Raw genomic sequence first — 18,102 nt, forward strand, 5'->3', positions numbered from 1 at the left:
GGATGAATGAATAAAGAAGATGTGGTATATATATGTATATATATAATGGAGTATTACTCGGCAATCAAAAAGAATGAAATCTTGCCATTTGCAACTATGTGGATGGAACTGGAGGGTATTACACTAAGTGAAATTAGTCAGGCAGAGAAAGACAAATATTGTGACTTCACTCATATGAGGACTTTAAGAGACAAAACAGATGAACGTAAGGGAAGCGAAACAAAAATAATATAAAAACCAGGAGGGGGACAAAACAGAAGAGACTCATAAATATGGAGAACAAACTGAGGGCTACTGGAGGGGTTGTGGGAGGGGGATGGGCTAAATGGGTAAGGGGCACTAAGGAATCTCTTCCTGAAATCATTGTTGCACTATATGCTAACTAATTTGGATGTAAATTAAAAAAAATAAAATGTAAAAAAATAAATAAAAATAAAAATGCAACATATTTTTGTATATTGAAAAAATAAAATAAAATAAAGAAATAAAAGGATGTGGCCTTGGAACTATCAAGGCACACTTAAGGACTACCAGAGCATACTTTTCTAAATGTGCCTAGAATTCCTTAAGACTGTCCCAGGCTCTGGGGCTCACAACTATAACAGCACTCTGATGTTTATAGTACAGCTAGTCTTCCTGTTTTATGGATTAAGATACTGGCATTCAAAGTGATTAAGGGATTTACGATTACCAAAACAGTAATTGATTTGGGGCTCGAACCCAAGTTACTGATTCTAATTCAATGTGCTTTCAAGCTGTACCTTTTTTCCATCATTCTAATCACAAATACAGATGATTATATCTTGAATCATCAACTATAACAATAATACCATGAACATCTATCTCTGAGGAAAAAAAGACTATAATCTCATGGCTAATGACATATACTTTATCCCTGCATATATGTATTTTTTTTGTATTGCTAGTACCTGTGATAAATTCATACTTTTCCACCTATAGCCCCTTGATCCCAAAGGCTAGCCAGGATTTCGAATATAAATAGCCTGTGGCCCTGAAAGAGTGTTAGGACTTTCCTGACTATAGACCTAAATCATGATGCTTGTTCAAGCCATCCACTTGATTCTTAGGTAAAGATATGTCACATGGAAACTGCTCTCACAAAAGACTTTCCTCTTCATTATCCAGACTGTGCCACATTCCTTGGCTCTTTGCACTTTACAAAGAAGGGTTTGAATTACATGATTTCTAAAATCTCTTCATTCCATGATTCTATTAAATAATCTTTCTGTGCGGTATTTCACTCTTCTGGTTGGACACTGTTGCTTCTACAGTCCAGACCATCTGGGTAAATAAGGATACATGGTTTTGTAGCTAGTAGGATCTTTCACCCTCCCTTTTTTTTTTTTTTTTTCATTTTTAACCCTTTGCTGCCTTCAACTTTCCAGGTGTCCAAAGCATCATACATGTCGTGTATTTGACAGAGAAAACATTGGGACAAGAAACCAGTTACGTTTCTATTTCAGCAGTTCAAAATCACATATGAGTCAAGTGAAGAAGAAAGATAAGGGGAAAACAAGGCTATATGACTTCAAAGCTTTGTGTCTAGGAAAAAGGGCAAATGAGAGTGTCAACGAAGCCTGATGAGTCTGAAGTCATGATAGGGGTACATCCAAGTAGAGGTGAAGAATGCTGAAAAAAACAATAGTCTAGAACCCAGGTGAGTTATTACGACTTTAGATGGAGGTGAGCTTTCTGAAGAGGAACATAAAACAAGGTAAGAGGAACATGGGCAATCTATAATGAGGCACAGGAGACAAAGGACTCAGGTAGTCCAATGCATTTACTGGTACATCAGCCCACATGCTCAATCCTATTCAGTCCCTGAGTCAGTCTTGAAAAGATGTGAGCAATAGTAGAAATCCCTCCCTCACTCACAAAGGAGGTTGAAAGAAGAGCATAGAGGGAACTAGTAGGGGGAATATCTAAAACACCTTGCCTCTGGGGCGCCTGGGTGGCTCAGTTGGTTGAGCGTCAGATTTCAGATCAGGTTGGTTGTGATCTTGCAGTTTGTGGGTTCGAGCCCCGTGTTGGGCTCTGTGCTGAGAAGTTCAGAGCCTGGAGCCTGCTTCAGATTCTGCATCTCTCTCTCTGTCCCTTCCCCGCTCGTGCTCTGTCTCTCAAAAATAAAGAAACGTTAAAAAAATTAAAAAAAAAAACAAAACCAAAGCACCTTGCCTATCATCTGATGTACCAAAGGTAAGAATCCTGGGCCTCTATACACTCACCAGACTGTAGCCTAATCCCTGGATGGCCATGATTGCCCACTCTGTGTGAATGTTTTCCAGCCTAATTCCTGTTTCTCCTTCCTCTTCTGTTCTGGGGTTGCAATACTACCTTGAATCTCAGACCACTTGGCTAGGGCCCCAACCTGTTACTTGCCCTATATCCGTCCTCTCTCACAGAAGAGTGGACTGTTGACTGGTGTCCTGCTACAAATCAGAGGCCTCCTTCTGTCTTCTCACTCTATCCCTAGTTTAAAAACTAAATAATGAGGGGCACCTGAGTGGCTCAGTCGGTTGCGCATCTGGCTTTAGCTCAGGTCATGATCTCACGTCCATGGGTTTGAGCCCTGCATCGGGCTCTGTGCTGACAGCTCAGAGTCTGGAGGCTGCTTTGGATTCTGCATCTGTCTCTCTCTCTGTGTCCCTCCCCTGCTCATGCTCTGTCTCCGTCTCTCAAAAATTTTTTTAAAAAGTTAAAAAATAAACCCTAAAAACTAAATAATGAGAGCTAGAGACTTCTATAACTAATTACCTCCATCTGTATACTTTTGGACCCTCAAGTTGTCACCTCCACCTGGGATGGAGCCATTCCTTTGGACAATATTATTTGTTTTTTTTTGATACCTGTTTGGATTGGTGAAATAAGAGAAGGCCCAGGAGAGTGTGCTCTCTGGAGCCAGGGGAGGAGAAATTTTTTAGGGTAAGAGTCAGTTTTCAAGCCAGTTGATACCTGCAGAAAGATGAAGGAGAATGAGGATGGCCTTAGATTATTTGGTGAGAAGTAGGTCATGGTGACGACGAGGCAGGGTAGTTTCAGTACTGTGGTGGAGATAGGAACCAAATTACAGGGGATTTTTAAAAACTTTTTGTATTAGAGAAACTCAGACGAGAATCATTCAACAATGATGAAACCTTTATTTAAGGCTGTTTTTGCCTCCAAACCACAAAGAACATGTTCATAGAAGTTAATCTTAAAGACTGCATATTCATAGTGTCTCAGTACCTTCAATTTCCTTCTTTCCTGGTTCTTCAATTTTTCTTCCCTTTTCTCAAATACATCCTATATATCCCTCCTCATTTTCATCTATGCTCCGAAACAGAGATATAGGGGAAAAAAGAACTCAATAATGAAATCTCAAAAAAATAAACAAAGCATGTGAACACCTCTAGGCCAGGATGAAGAAACGTAGAAAGGAGTCTCCTTTATCTCACCCTTAGGAATATGAGAATCTTAACAAACAATGGTAATAGAAAATTGACCTATACAAAGAACTGGCCCTTCTTTGCCTTGAGCTGCTCAGGGGTCAGAAATGGAAATACCAGGCAGGAAAGACTTAGAGGAGTTGTGGAGGGAGGGAATATACAATTAAGTGAAAGCTATTGTCTTCAGAAAAGCTCCAGAGTAAAAGATGGGCTGGTAACAGCAGCAGAATTCTCTAAAGAACCCTCTGGAATACTGACTTCCCCTTTGCTATAGAGACACAGGGCACTACATGACCCATGTGCTTCTTTTCTCTGACTGGAGTGCCTTCCTCCTGCTCTGACTGGTGAGTTTCCAAGTAGTCTTCAAAATCCAACCCCAACTATACCCATTTGATGATGCCTTCCTTAAAAGGAGCCTTCCCTGGGCAGAGTTCACTCCTCCAGTGTCTGGGCTGTCATACCTCTAAGTGCCTGGTGTGAGAGCGACAAGGTAAGTGTCTATACCCCTAAGTCCACTACAAAACCTGCATTAGTTTACAAGTCTACCTGCTGGTCAGGACCTCTCTGATCTTTGTATCCTTAGAGCCTCATTTAGTGCTGGCACCTAGTAGGTGATTGATCACTGTGTGGGAGAAGGGAGAAAAGAAAGAAGGGGGGAAAGAAAAGGAAGGAAGAGCAGGGTGGAAGAAGGAAGAGAGGAAGCGTCTGATTTAACTTTGCCTGGCCAAAAAAAAAAAAAAAAAAAAGGGAAATGGATTTTTAAAACTCTAGAGAAAAGGGAAAGAAAGGGGGGAAACCACTTTTCTGAGTCTTCTCTGCCTCTCACTTTTCTCTCTGCCACTTCCTCTCACAACTTAGCAGCTCACACCATAGCTGTCCTGTTGTCATTCCTGATCCTTGACTACACCCCAAAGGGAAGGAAAGAAGGCAGTCAGGCTTCTGGCTTCTTCCACCCCACCCCTCAAACCTCATGCCATCCCTTCCCCACTCCAGGCGCCTGGCTCCTTCACCTCCGCCCTCCTCATCTTCCCCACACACAGCACTCGCGCCTCATCAGCCGGCACCCTGTGCAGCGCCAGGTCCAGGCAAGGACTTCCGCCTCAGAATGAAAACCCAGAGGCTCTTAGGGGCTGCAGGCTGAGGCAATGCTGGACTGAGCCTGCAAGTTACCTGAGAAAGAATATAGTTCATGGTTGGCCTTTCCACATTTTTCATCTTGATCCATGGGTCAGAATCATCATTTTTCTGACTCTCCTCTCTTGGCCCCTACACATTGGCTACTGGAGCGTCTTGACTGTCTTCCCAGCCAAACGCACTTTCCCCACCAAGAATGGTGTCAGGGTCCCTAAACCTTGTGGAGTTGTTCCTGGGCCTCCTCTCCTTCCCTTCTCCAACAGCGTTTTCCAGGAATTCTGGAGCCACCTTTTCCTCAATGAAGACCATATATACAAAAGCAGTTTGTGAGTTGTAAAACACTGTGCTGGAATAAGATGCTATCATGAATCAAGCCTTCTCTTTCTCCCCCATAATCTCTGTCCTTCTCTCATGACGTTTCTCATCCCTTCCTCCCTCCATGCACCTCCACTCCCCACTCACCCAGCAGGTTTTGTTTGGTGCCGTGTGGGAACCAAAGCTACGTGCTGCACGGTGGGCAGGGTCAGGATGCAGGCAGGCATCTCAGCCCGAGGCCTTGGCAGAGTTCCCAGGCAGAGCCATCGGCCCAGGCCGGGAGAGTAAGCATGGATAAGGTGGGAGAGGGCGTAAGTACGGTGGCTGTAGCCCCCCAGCACCAGAAGCTCTCCCTGCAGCGCAGCCCCTGCGGCCCCCACATGGGGGGAGGGCAAGGGTGCCAGGTGAGTCCAGCTATCAGTCCTTGGTTCATAGGCCTCGAAGCTCAGCAGGTCCCCAGTCTCACCTAGCCCACCCGCGACGTACAGCCGTCCACCCAGAGCGGCCATGACGTGGCCAGCCCGAGGTACCCCCATAGCGCTCAGAAGCACCCCTGGCTTCTCAAGTTTGGGGTCATAGTGCAGCAATGAGGCCAGGTATTGGCCAGCCCCGCTGCAGCCACCGCTCACGTACAATCGGCCCTCCAGAACCGCAGCTGCGTGGGCAAAGCGTGGTGCTGGAAGAGCAGGTGCCGGCCTAAGGGAGAACAGGGCACACGATCAGGCAAAAATCCTCTTCAACTCTCCTCCTCCGAGTCCTCTAGGCTTCCCCTGATGTCTAGAAACAGCCCCTTCCCTGCTCACCTCCAGACATTGAGCTCGGGGTGATAGGTCTCCACAGAGTTGAGGGCGACGCCACCGTTTCGGCCGCCCAGAGCATAAAGTAGTCCGTCCAGCGCCACCAGGGGAAAAAAGCTCCGAGCCTGGCACAAAGGCGCCATCTCCTCCCAGTCTTCTTGACTGGGGCCCCACCTGGACACAGCGGGACCAAAGAAGAGTGACCCCGGGTCCCCGTGGCTGGCTGGGCCAACAATTCCCCCTCAGCTGCCCACCTCGGGGCCTGCTATTCCGTGGGGCCCCTACCTGAGAGTCGAAGCCAGGGTGTTGGAGTGGCTGTAGAAATCCTGTCCCCCACACACGTAGAGCTCACTTCCTGCGAGGCTCGCAGCCCCGTGCCGGAAGCGCCCCGGGGCAGGCAGGGCAGGCAGCCTCCCCCACTCCACGGTTCGCACCAGTCCCGTGCCGCAGCAGAAGGCGCGCGCCCACCACACTCCTCGCGACGGCTGTCTTATGGCCATGTCTGCTCTGAGCCCGTCGCCGCCGATCACTACCAGTGCCTGGTCGGGCTCCCTGCGCCGCTCTTGACCTGGAACGGCAGCCTCTACCAGGAGCTGATGCAGCAAGTCTGCGGTCAGGGGTGGAGGCAGCCCCGCGGCCCGCACCCTCCTCAGCTCTCTGGTGGACATACGGCCGAAGCGAACACATCGAAGCAGGGCCTTGGCCTCTGACTCTTGGGTCTCAGGGTTGGCAGCTAACCAACGCCACGCAGCCATGAAGGCCTCAAACTCCTCTTGCACGTGTAGTTCGTCGCTATCCAGGAGCTCAGCCAGGCAGGCAGCCGGCAGAGAAGGGAAAGTGGGGCACAAAGCCACAGCAGGCAGGTGGGTGAGGAGGTAGTGACGGGCTTTGCTCCAGAGCCTCTCTAAGCCCGGGGCTTCCGCTATGGGGAACAGGGCCAGGCAACGTGCGGGGCTGAGGCCCCGTGCCAAGGCGCTCTGGCACAGAGCAAGGCAGGAAGAGCTCTGGTACTGGAGAGCAGCCTGGGCAGCTCTCAGCAGCCCTGGCCACCTTGCCCGCACAACCCCGGAGTAGGCGAAGGAGACGAGGAGTCGCAGGTCCTGGGCAGAGATAGTGTGCAGAGACACCTCTGTGCCCTGGGATTCCCTCATCCCGCTCAGGAGCATGGCACCAAAGAACTCGCTGCCACAGGCCAGGGCTGCTCGGTGCACTGCAAGGAGAAGCAGAGGGGAATCCAGAGTGTTGCTGATTGCCAGGCACCCTGCTGACTCACGTCCCGACTTTGGGCCAACCACCAGAGGCCACAGGCTAAACCATGGTGTGCATCAGAATACCGTGCGGTGCTTGTTAAACTGCGGGTTTCAGGGACCCACCCCCAGAGATTCTGATTCAGTAGGTCTGGATGGAGACCCTAGGAATTTGTATTTCAACATTTTCAAGCACCCTGCATGATTCTCATGTTAGTGGCCTGAAGACACTGTGATAAAAATTGCTTTAGTTTTTTGATCCAGGTCAATTAGAAAAAGAGTCTTGATTGATCAAGTTGAGTAGATGCTATAGACAGCTTTTGCTAAAAGGGGGCACAAAATAAACTGCAAAGACCAATGGTGCAAATTACATAGGTCTCTATCATGCACACACACAAAAGTTCTTTCCTTTACAATTGTAAGAGCCACTGACATCGGCCAGGATTTTACTTAGAAAATGGTACCACACGGGGTGTTTGGGTGGCTCAGTCAGTTAAGCGCCCCACTTTGGCTCAGGTCATGATCTCACAGTTCATGGGTTTGAGCCCTGCATCAGGCTCTGTGCTGACAGCTCAGAGCTTGAAGTCTGCTTCAGATTCTGGGTCTCCCTCTCTCTCTGGCTCTCCCCTACTCATGCTCTGTCTCTGTCTCTCAAAAATAAATAAATGTTAAAAATTTTGCTTAAAAAAAAAATTGTACCACACTTACGAATCTCTGTGACCTAACCTAATCTAACTGCCATCTCCTGCTTAAGATTTCCCATGTGCAGCTTTTCTTTGCACACCCCATCTTCATCTCAGTACATTTCAGGTAATCGTGACATTTTAAGCTGGAAACCTTCAAAATCATCCAGTTCGATTGCTCCTTTTAACAGAAGGAAACTGAAAGAGAGGAAGTGATTTATTTTCTATTCCATGTAATGGCTGCCCGAGCAGATCTTCACCCCCCAATGCCACTGATGTCAGGCTGCAGTGAGCATACTTGTGTATCAGTACCCTTCTTACCTGCATGGCCCTCACGCCACTGAAACTATTCTGTTACCAGATGCTATTAAATATAAATGTAAATAAATGCTTTCTAATGTAATGCAATTTGAGATACTTGGCATCAGGTATGGAGTATTCTGACTAAACTGTTGAACCTAAATCTAATTGAACCCTTAGATCTAAATTCAAATTTATAGGAAATTGAGAAGCTAAAGGAACAAGCTAAACAAAACCATAATGGAAAACACACACAAATCTAGAAAATGGAGCATTCTATAAGATAACTAATCTTATTTCTTCAGTAAGTCAAGTCATAAAAAAGGAGAGGACTGTACAGTAAAGGAAGCTTAAAAGACATGTATCTGAGTACAGCATAGTCCTTGATTGACTCCTGGGTTGGATAAGCCAGCTCTACAAGACATTTTTTGGACAAGTGGGAAAATTTCAACTTGGACGAGGTGATACTAAGGAATTATTGTTAATTTTGTTAGACATGAGTAAGGTATTGTGGTTATATGTCCTCTTTTAAAGAGACATGTACCCAAGTATTTGTAAGGGAAATGTCACAGATTTACTTTAAACTTCAGTGATAAGTAAAATAAAGAGATGAGACAAATATCATAAAATGTTAATTGTTAAGTCTGAGATATGGGTGTTTGAGTGTTCATGTTAATATTTTCTTGGGGCGCCTGGGTGGCTCAGTCAGTGAAGCATCCGACTCTTGATTTCAGCTCAGGTCGTGATCTCACAGTTTGTGGGTTTGAGCCTTGCGTTGCAGAGTCTGCTTGGGATTTTCTCTCTCTCTCCCTCTCTCTCTCTCTCTCTCTGCTACTCCTCTGCTTGTGTTCTCTCTCGCTCTCTCAAAATAAATAAACTTAAAAAATATTTTCTTAATTTGCTATGTGTTTGAAATGCTTCATAATAAAAAAGGGAGAAAATGCTGCCAGAAGTCCTCTTAGGCAGGTACCAGGGCCAAACACCCAGTGAAGCTATGAACATGAGGCTGCTTTGACCGACTGTGGCACATTTGCCTCTCTCAAAGGACATGTGATGTTAATGTGGCTTTCCATTGTCTTTTTAAAAAAAAATCTTAAATGTTTATTTTGAGAGAGAGAGAGAGAGAGAGAGAGAGCAGGGGAGGGGCAGAGAAAGAGGGAGACAGAGTATCTGAAGCAGGTTTTGTGTTGAGAGCAGAAAGCCCAATGTAGGGCTTGAACTGACAAACCATCAGTGACAAATCAGTGACAGTTTTCAGATACATATTGCCTGAGAAAACCTGCATTCCTTGAAGCAGGTAAGCCATTTCATTTTCCATGTAATCAACCAACCTATAGCTCAGAGTCACTGTGAAAGGGTCACACCTACTTACATTCTCCCTCCTCCTCATCATTATTCCCTAGAATTTTAAGTGACAGGTTTCCACCATTACGTTGGAATGTTTCTTAGGAAAATGAAGGTAAGGATAGAAGTATGTTTAAATTTGAAACCCTAGTGAGAATTTTATAACTATGAAATTTTATTTTATCTATTTTTTAAGTAATTTATTATTGTTTATTTGTTTTTGAGAGGGACAGAGTGTGAGCAGGGGAGGGGCAGAGAGAGAGGAAGACATAGAATCCGAAGCAGGCTCCAGGCTTGGAGCTGTCAGCACAGAGCTTGATGTGGGGCTCGAACTCACCACAAGATCATGACTTGAGCCAAAGTCGGATGCTTAACCGACTGAGCCACCCAAGTGCCCCATAACTATGAAATTTTAAATCCCCCCTCAATCTACTACTATCAGAAATAATAACAAACACTTTAGAGACCTGCTATGGATTGAATGTTTATGTCTTCCTCCCTCCTTCCTGTGTTGAAGCCCTACTCCCCAGTGTGGTGATATTTGCAGGTGGAGCCTTTGGGAGGTAATTAGGTATGAGAGTAGAACCCTCCTGAATGGAATTACTGCCCTATATAAGAGATATGACTGAGATAATCTCTCCCTCCACCAAGTGAAGAGGATACAGTGAGAAGGTGGCCCTCTGCAAGCCAGGAAGAGAGTCCTAATCATAACCTGACCATACCAGAACCCTGACCTTGGACTTCCAGGCTTCAGAACTGTAAGAAATAAATTTCATCACTGGGTTCTACTCCTGAAACCAATACTACACTGTATGTTAACTAACTTGAATTTAAATAAATACATTTTTCTAAAAAAGAAATAAATTTCCGTTGTCAAGCCACCCAGTCTATGGTATTTTTGTTAATGCAGTTCAAGTTAAGACAGGATGCTTTTTCATTTGGGGGTCCCAGAAACACTGTGGGTTCCAGTCATTCTAATGAGCAGTAGCTATGTGACTTTGGACATGTCTTAAAGTCTGATTTCTTTGTCAATAAAGTATAAAAGCTGAACTAGATACTCTCTAAAGCAATACCTTTGAACATTTTTATGTGCCTGCATTCCAACTCCATTTGTCAGATCCTGTGTCTTTGGTTTGGTTGCACAGGAGGCAATGCATGGCCTAGTGAAAACAGACTGGGCTAGTGAATACTGGGCTTATATCCTGGTTCTCACCAGTTAACATTTCTGAGTTTAATGTTCTTTCCTTACACCTAGGGATAGTGGCATCCACCTCACTAGTTTTCAGCGAGAATGAAAAGACATGGCATGTGTAAAAATTCCTGGACCCCAGTACCTCACTCAGTACTGATAGAATCTGAATAACACTCAACTTATTCAACCCTCCTTAGCTTTCCTAGTAATGAGCCTAGTTAACTTCAAAGTGCCAGGTCCTGGTAGCTTTAAGATTATGGCAAAAGAAAACCAGACTTTGCTTGTTAGCTGTAGAACCCGTATCTACCATGGAGTCAAGGACACTTAGGTGAGAGGACACACTGAGAGTTATTCCACCATATTCATCTGGCTTTCCTGTGTCCTAAATAGAAGATGCCAAGAAGGGCCTTTGGTTAATTCCCGTTTAAGTCAATCACTTTCTACTTGTTCCCCTGGCTCAGACTGTACTCATGACACCAGCCAACTGGCTGGAAATTCTTTGGTACTGGCCACAGGGAAAGCCACAGGTTGAAGGGTCGGCTTAAGTCTGCCTGGTGCTTCTGGGTAAACAACTCAACTGCTCATGCCTTGCTCTCCGTGGGTCAGGAAAGGCACCAAAGGCCAACCCCAAGGAAATTCTGCCTGCAGCTGGGATCAAAACCACAATGGAAGGGATCAAACCACCTGCAGCTTGCACACACATAAATGAACCTGCAGTAATGTAATGCCAAAAGGCCCTCACCCCGCAGCCTGCAGCCGCCTGCCTCCAGCTCCAGGTCACACCCGATGCCCTCTTGGTATAGGAGCTCGATGCTCCGCAGGTTCTCCCTCAGCTCCTCTGCCTGGCTGGGCTGCTTTTCATCTTCCCTGGCGCTTCCAGCCCCTTTGCATCTCCACTGGGCCACGGCCTTCACCCGGGGCGCTCCCAGGGCCTCTGCCACGACCAGCACATCTCCAGGCCGAGCAGGGCCCAGCACCCCCTCATAGGCAAATGTCAGTACGGCCTCCCAGGCCCCGGCGGCCACGTCCAGGCTGAGGGGGGGTCGTGGACCTCTGCCACCCAGCAGCCTGTCACGGAAGAGGCTGCTAACTGCAGCCAAGATTACCCGATGCACCCCATATACTCGCCCCTCAACTGACACCTCTTCGTCCAACAACAACCTCTGCTCCCGCAGCCGCTGTGCCTCCGCGAAAAACTGGCTGGGATGCTCCTCGCTGCGCAGCTCCTCGGGCTGTGCCGCCTCTTGTTCGTCTTGGTCGTCTTCCTCCTCTTCTTCCTCAAGGGACAAGACTGGAGAGGGAAGGCTCCCTGGGGCCATGGGCCTGGGGACAGGCTCTTCCAAAGGAAAGGGGGGCAAACTGGGATCCTCATCTGGGGAAGGTGGCCAGGAGGGGGTTCTCGGGTCGGGCAAAGGTAGGTCAAGGCGATCCTTCTGGGCGGGAGCAGAGACGCTCCCAGGGTCCGAAGGACGATGTGAGGAGTCCGAGACGCTCATCGTCCAGGTTCGCTGTTTTGCTACAGGTGAACAGAAGGAAGGGGTGGGGGGTTCAGAGCTGGACCCACAGAGGCCGGAGGAACCCCTATCTCTAGCCCGGCGACATGGCAGTCCCTCTCCCTACTTCAAAGCCCATTCCCCACCCCCTTCCCAAGGCTCGAGCAGCTAGGCTATACTGCCCAACACTGGGGTTCACGAAGAGCACCGAAGCGTGCCAGAAGCATGTGTACCGATCCAGTACCCGGGACCGTATGCCACCCGGCTTGCCCCCATCCCACCCGGATAGTCACCCTCCCGAGACACCAGCGTTCCTCCTGGCTCTCCCTTGAACCTTCTCAGCTTCGCTTTGGACCCTGTGACAGAGGAAACTTGCCCCTCAATCGGGTCAGCGGCCCCACCCGACTAATTATAGCCGGCGCTGACCGGCTAGGGGGCTGGGCTCCGGGAGCCCAGACTCTGACACCCAATCCCCCGGGCTCCGTCCCGAGATGACCTCCTCCCCCCTTCCACCTGTAGGTCACGTCCTTGTGCTGAGCGAGGCAAATTCAGAAGCCAGGGAGGATGTGGGGATCGGGTGGAGTGCGCCAGGCCGGAAAGGCTGCGTTCACAAGACGGGTCTGGCGGAGCGGGGGGAGGGAGAAGAGAGTCTGGACTGCGCAGACCCTCCGGAACGTAGGGCCAGAAGAGGGAAGGGTGTGCTTGGAGTCAGTTCTAGGCTTTGACTGTTGGTTTTTCTGTGCACGATAAAGCTACCGACCCTGGAGCGAACAATACCTACATGAAATGCACACATAACGCAATTGAGTCCACCGAGGGCGAGCGGGAAGGGGAAGGGATCAGGGCTACGTACGGTAGGTAATCCACCCCCGGCTCAGAATTTCCTCCCTGTCCCCAGGTGGGGTCGGTGGTGAGCTAGAAAGGCCCAACCCTGTGTGTTCAGGAATTCTGGAGGAGTCTCTCACCTAGATGAGAACGGATCAGTGGAAAGTGGGGTGACCGAGGCTGCGGGGACCAAAATCCTGGACTGGATGGGCCGGGGCGGGGGTGGGGGGGGGGGGCGAGTAAGCACTCTCACTTAGGTAGGACACCAACAGCCACTCCCTCTGCCCAGGATAACACCTCTTTCCTATCCTGAGACACACCCCGCCCCAAATCTGGGCATTTTTCGCTGCATTTCTAGGTATCTTCGTGGGGGAAGAAACTTAGGGAATGGGACAGCGATGCCACTTCCCTCCCCTCTCCTGGGAAGGTGGGACAGGCCCAGGGGGCTGCTGGGGGTGAATTCTCTGGCCTATAAAAAAATTGGTCCAGTCTGGATGGATTGACCCGACAAGCTGACTTAACCGGGGAGCAAACGATTATTCCTTAGGACTCTGTGAGAGGGTGGTGTTCACGTGAGGGAGGGGTGAGACTTGACCGGCTCCTCTTTCCTCTCCTCTCAGGTGGCACGCACTTCCTTCTTTCGCGCAGCCTGAGTCCAAAGCTTGGCGTTTCCATCAGGATCATCTTCAGTTTCGCCAATGCCTTAGTCATGGCTGTGCACACGGTGGGCTTCACAGAAGTCCTTTCAAACCTGCTCAGGGCAATGCCCATCCCCTCCCTTGATATGCCCTTTTCCCAAGTTGGCTCACCACCAGCCTGCACTTTTTGTGACTCCAGCCTGGGCAAGTCATTTTACTGAGGGCTGATGGGGGGTGGGAGGGAGGGGAGGGTGGGTGATGGGTATTGAAGAGGGCATCTTTTGGGATGAGCACTGGGTGTTGTATGGAAACCAATTTGACAATAAATTTCATATATTAAAAAAAAAAAATGAATCAGATGGGGGAGCCTGGGTGGCTCAGTCGGTTGAGTGTCCCACTTCGGCTCAGGTCATGAGCTCACACTCCTGAGTTTCCACCAGGTATTGGCTCCGTGCTGATAGCTCAGAGCCTGGAGCCTGCTTCAGATTCTGTGTCTCCCTCTCTCTCTCTGCCTTCCCCTTGCTCAAGCTCTCTGTAAAATGAATAAATGTTAATAATTTTTTTTTTTAAATCAGATGGAAGCATCAAATTAGTCAATAAAGTCTCTCTGACCCACTGCCTCTATGTTCTGCCCTTCCAGGAGCATGGGTGCAGCTGCCTAAGGTGGATCTAGCAAATGAGTTGTTTGGTGGGCATGGTGACCATGACCATCCCTCTGTGCCTGGCAATGGCTAGTGTGGAATGGATGTCTAAGGCAGGGGGTAGGGAGTTAAGGTAGGGGTAAGAACTTTGGGGATGGGGGAGAGAGCTGGACATATCTGGAAGAGGCCAGCGTGGGGAGATGTGGAAGTGTGTGTGTGTGTGTGTGTGTGTGTGTGTGTGTGCACGCACTTGTGTGCACACACGCTCCTGCTGGCAGAGCAGATTCTCAGGGACCCAACCTGAAACTGGACAAATTTGCTGGAACAGACTCCATATACCAACTCTTCAAGGGAAAAACAAGGACGTATTCTAGGGATCTGTTGGGACAAGCACTAGACAAGACTACCAGATGAGAAATGCCATTTCCTGCTCCCAGATAGTTACAATCTTGAGAGCCATCCCTCTGGCAAGGGAAGGGACACTTTGTAGTTTGCGGCAAGAAGGAAAAGGACACCCATTTACCCTTTTAGCTAGACTCCGTTATGGGAAGAGGCTCATGGGAAAGGGAACTGGAGGATGGGAAAGGAGAGTGAGGAGGAGGAGGAGTTATTCCTCCCCTTACATTTGTACTTCTCCTCCCCCTCTCCCCCATGGTATTCCCAGCCCAAATGATCTTAATGGTCTTCCTGATCCTCTCTTTTATCAACTATCTGCCACAAACCCCCCATTCCTCCCCACAAACCCCAGCCTACAAGCCACTTGTTTCTTTAGGTGAACTCAATGGGAAGCTCGCTGAGAAATGTATTAAGGGGAAGGCATGCCTCTGAATGTCACCTCCCCCTGGAGCAGGGTACGTCATTACCCCAAGCCTCCTCAGAAAAGACACACATTCTGTATGACATTTGCAAGTTGACCATCACACTCAGAAACCTATAAGTCCCTGGGCTGGCCAGTTTACAATCTTGCCTTATTTTTCCCAGCCTAACCTAAGTCATTGACACTAAACTGGGTAAAGGGGTAATGATCTTGGCTGAATGAAGGCAAGCTAGGAGGTGCCCCTCAAAAACTTAATTTTTCTCTGTTCTTTTACATAAATATTATTTTCTTTGAAAATATGGTCCCACGGCGGTGAGGTCCAGAGGGTAGTTGCTTTGGCATGTTTTCCATCTTCTCCTCAGCCACTGGGGTACTCAGAGAGACCAGGATCTCTGGAGACCTCAAGGTGAGAACCATGTTCAGGCACAGAGCACACTTGTTATCTCCCCACCTTGTCTTGCCACTAATGGTTCAACTTCTGTTTCCGGGACCCTGCTACAGCTATCCTTGCCTTCCTGTGGACATACTTTCCTACCTGTGCATTTCTGCCACAATTGGCAAGGCCCTCTACTCGAGCCTTCTGTGCAGAATGACCTAGAGCCCTGGTTTCTGCCTGAGGGCCTAGGGCATAGGTAATGAAATGGTAAGAGGCTTCACCAATCACATCAAGAGTAGATTACACATAGGTAATCTCACATCTCACCTTCCTTCACCATTTCTCCCCATCCCTCATTTCACTGACAAATTGTATGATGTTCTTTGGTTATCAAATTTGGTATTTCCACCCCCCCTCCCCCAACTTACACACAAACTTCCATTCCCCTCTTTGGCACTGGTGGTACCTAGATAGTCCTACTGCTTTGGGATGGGGTTCTCTCCCCACGAAGAATGTGTGTTCCCAATCTCATTTCCAGGCTCCTGTATGACTGGAGATGCTCCAGGAAATAGGACTGGCATGGGTGTGCGGAATGGGAGCTGCCTGGGGCCAGAGTGTCAATATGGCTAGGATTTATGCAGTTGTCAAGGGCAAGGGTCTTGCCTGTATGGGCTCCCTAATCACTACTAGGTGAGTGAACAGAGGGGCAAGATCAGTGAGATAAACTTTACCTAGCCCACTGTCTGGCATAGAGGAGATGCTCAAAAACCAATAATGACTTAAGGGGATTCATGTGGGTGGGGTAAAACCTTCAAAGAATAGGATAAAACTTAATATGCCCAGCAACCTCTAGGAAAGGTAGGTGAAAATATGAGTGGAATGCATTGCTTCTGAAATGCATTGATTTCTGCCTCTGCCTGCTCTTCTCCTCAAGCCATGAGCATGGTGTCTGCCTTTATCCCCCTGAAGTCTACTGGAATCTTCGGTGCCATTCTGTCCTCTGCCCTTTTCTGTTTTGCTTCAACCCCCAAAGTCTTCTAGGTTAGTTGGTATCTTACCAAGAGGCTTGGGGGAAAAGGAGAAAATGCAATAGAGTCTAGGGCCATCTTAAGAGTATATTTTTGAGGAGGAGTACAAGAGGGCTCCGTCTCAGCAACCAGGAGTTAGATGATGATTTAGGGAGGTGGAGAGGACTGTGGTTGGCTGGTGTTTAGGAGACAATCCAAGCTCACATAGCAAAATTCAAAGTCTGCCTGTATATCAAGGCAAAGTTTGGGGAGGGTATCAATCTTCCATCTGCCTCCTGTTTTCCCTCCCCACATTACCAGGAATCTCACCACACTCTACTCTCATCCTTTCTTCATGTTAAGACCTGTAAGCTCCCTCAACTCTTTCCTCTGTGCTCCTCACTTGCTCCTGCCTCCCTATAGGAGTAGGGGATATCATTCCCCCTCTTCCTGGAACCATCCCCCAATGACCACCATGCCTTCTTATAGTGGTTGTGCCAGAATAAACTGTACCCAGTAGTTGGCTTTTTTAGGAAAAGCTATGGCAGGAGCCATGAACCTATGTGAGGCTATCTGCTCACGTTCTGTATTGCGATAGCTTTCATCCTTACTGGTGAGTACTTCTTCTCCACCCTCACACAGGGCTTCATTAATCACCTTTCCCCTCATGGCCCTCACTGCCCTACCTCTGACTTTTAGGGCTTGACCCTAAAGCCTCTTTTCTAGATCTCTAGTCCTGAAAGTGGAAGTCTGTTAACTTGGTGATGGTATGCATGGAAATTGGAGGGGGGAGTAGGGAATAGGGAGCATGGGGGAAGGAAGCCAGAATATGATGATGTCCTTGTCTCTCTAGACTTCAATCCCATGACTCATTTGGAGACCAACCTCCTGACCTTGCATCTCTTCCAAAGCTGACGTGAACACCACCCTATCATCTCCAACTTTTTCCTTTGCTCCTATCCCCTTGTCAACTTTGGTAGTTTTCATGCCTCCCTTAACTGGGAGCCTGGGTGCCTGGATAGTATGGGCATGTATTAGTATGCAGTTATACTAACAGGGCTGGGAGGACCTGAGAGACAGGAGCATCCTTGGGGTGCAAGAGTGGGTGGTACTGAGGCTAGGACAAAGGATTGGCTGCATTTACTCTCCCCTGCAGTCTAGTGCCCTTCTTTTCACAAGTACAGCCCCTGGCTCACCCTCCTGGGCTTTCTGCTCTGCCTGCTTATCACATCCCTTCTCACCTGGTGGGCAGCACTCACTGCTATGTTGCTTATCCTTTGGCTACTGCTCTTTATATTCTACAAGAAACCTGGTGAATAAGTGGGCAGGTGGGTAAGGGAGTGAGGGAGTGTGATATGGCACGAGGTTGACACCCATAAGAAGCCCAGAATTACCAACAGTGACTCATTTCCTTTCCTACCTGAGAAATGAGGCCCCACCTCTAATCATTCTGCACCACCCCTTCCTCAGCAGATGTGAACTGGAGCTCTTCAGTCCAGGTGAGCATCTATCACATGGCACTATCCTATTCAGTGAACTTGACCAACGTGCAGGACCATGTCAAGAACTTCTGGTGAGATTGAACACTGGTGTCCTCCGAAATGGATCTTACCTGCGTGAGTTTAGATGGTACAACGTTTATAATTTTTAAAATTAATTGCCAATATTTAACATGCATCTGGTAATTTGGGGCCTCCATCCCACATGAGCTGGAGCTGAGTAGCTGCTGTCCCGTGGGACAGGGCACTGATTCTTCAGTTTGCCACAGTTCCCACCTGGTCCACTTTATTCTTTGATATTATATAATGACTGGTTCTTAAAGGCTTCTGAGATTTCAATCCCTGCTC

General features: G+C 48.2%; 1 protein-coding gene across 1 annotated transcript; it reads right to left on the bottom strand.

Annotated features, from left to right (window-relative positions):
- Positions 1–5,038: 5,038 nt before the first annotated feature.
- Positions 5,039–12,137, bottom strand: KLHL33 (kelch like family member 33). Its single transcript, XM_042940574.1, has 4 exons — positions 11,201–12,137; positions 5,978–6,902; positions 5,699–5,866; positions 5,039–5,591 (listed from the first exon to the last, which is right to left on the bottom strand). Exons 1-4 carry the CDS (start codon positions 11,952–11,954, stop codon positions 5,039–5,041), a joined length of 2,400 nt encoding a protein of 799 aa, XP_042796508.1. The 5' UTR covers positions 11,955–12,137.
- Between the last annotated feature and the right edge of the window lie 5,965 nt (positions 12,138–18,102).

Source organism: Panthera leo, chromosome B3 (genome assembly GCF_018350215.1).
Source record: "Panthera leo isolate Ple1 chromosome B3, P.leo_Ple1_pat1.1, whole genome shotgun sequence".
Classification (NCBI taxonomy): domain Eukaryota; kingdom Metazoa; phylum Chordata; class Mammalia; order Carnivora; family Felidae; genus Panthera; species Panthera leo.

Bases quoted from the DNA above. Each gene is read 5' to 3' on its own strand.
- KLHL33 (XM_042940574.1), bottom strand. From the start codon at position 11,954: ATGAGCGTCTCGGACTCCTCACATCGTCCTTCGGACCCTGGGAGCGTC. The intron at 6,903-11,200 runs GTGAGGGCCTTT...TTCTCCTTGCAG, and splicing joins AGGCGGCTGCAGGCTGCGGG to TGCACCGAGCAGCCCTGGCC. The intron at 5,867-5,977 runs GTAGGGGCCCCA...CGCTGTGTCCAG, and splicing joins ACCCTGGCTTCGACTCTCAG to GTGGGGCCCCAGTCAAGAAG.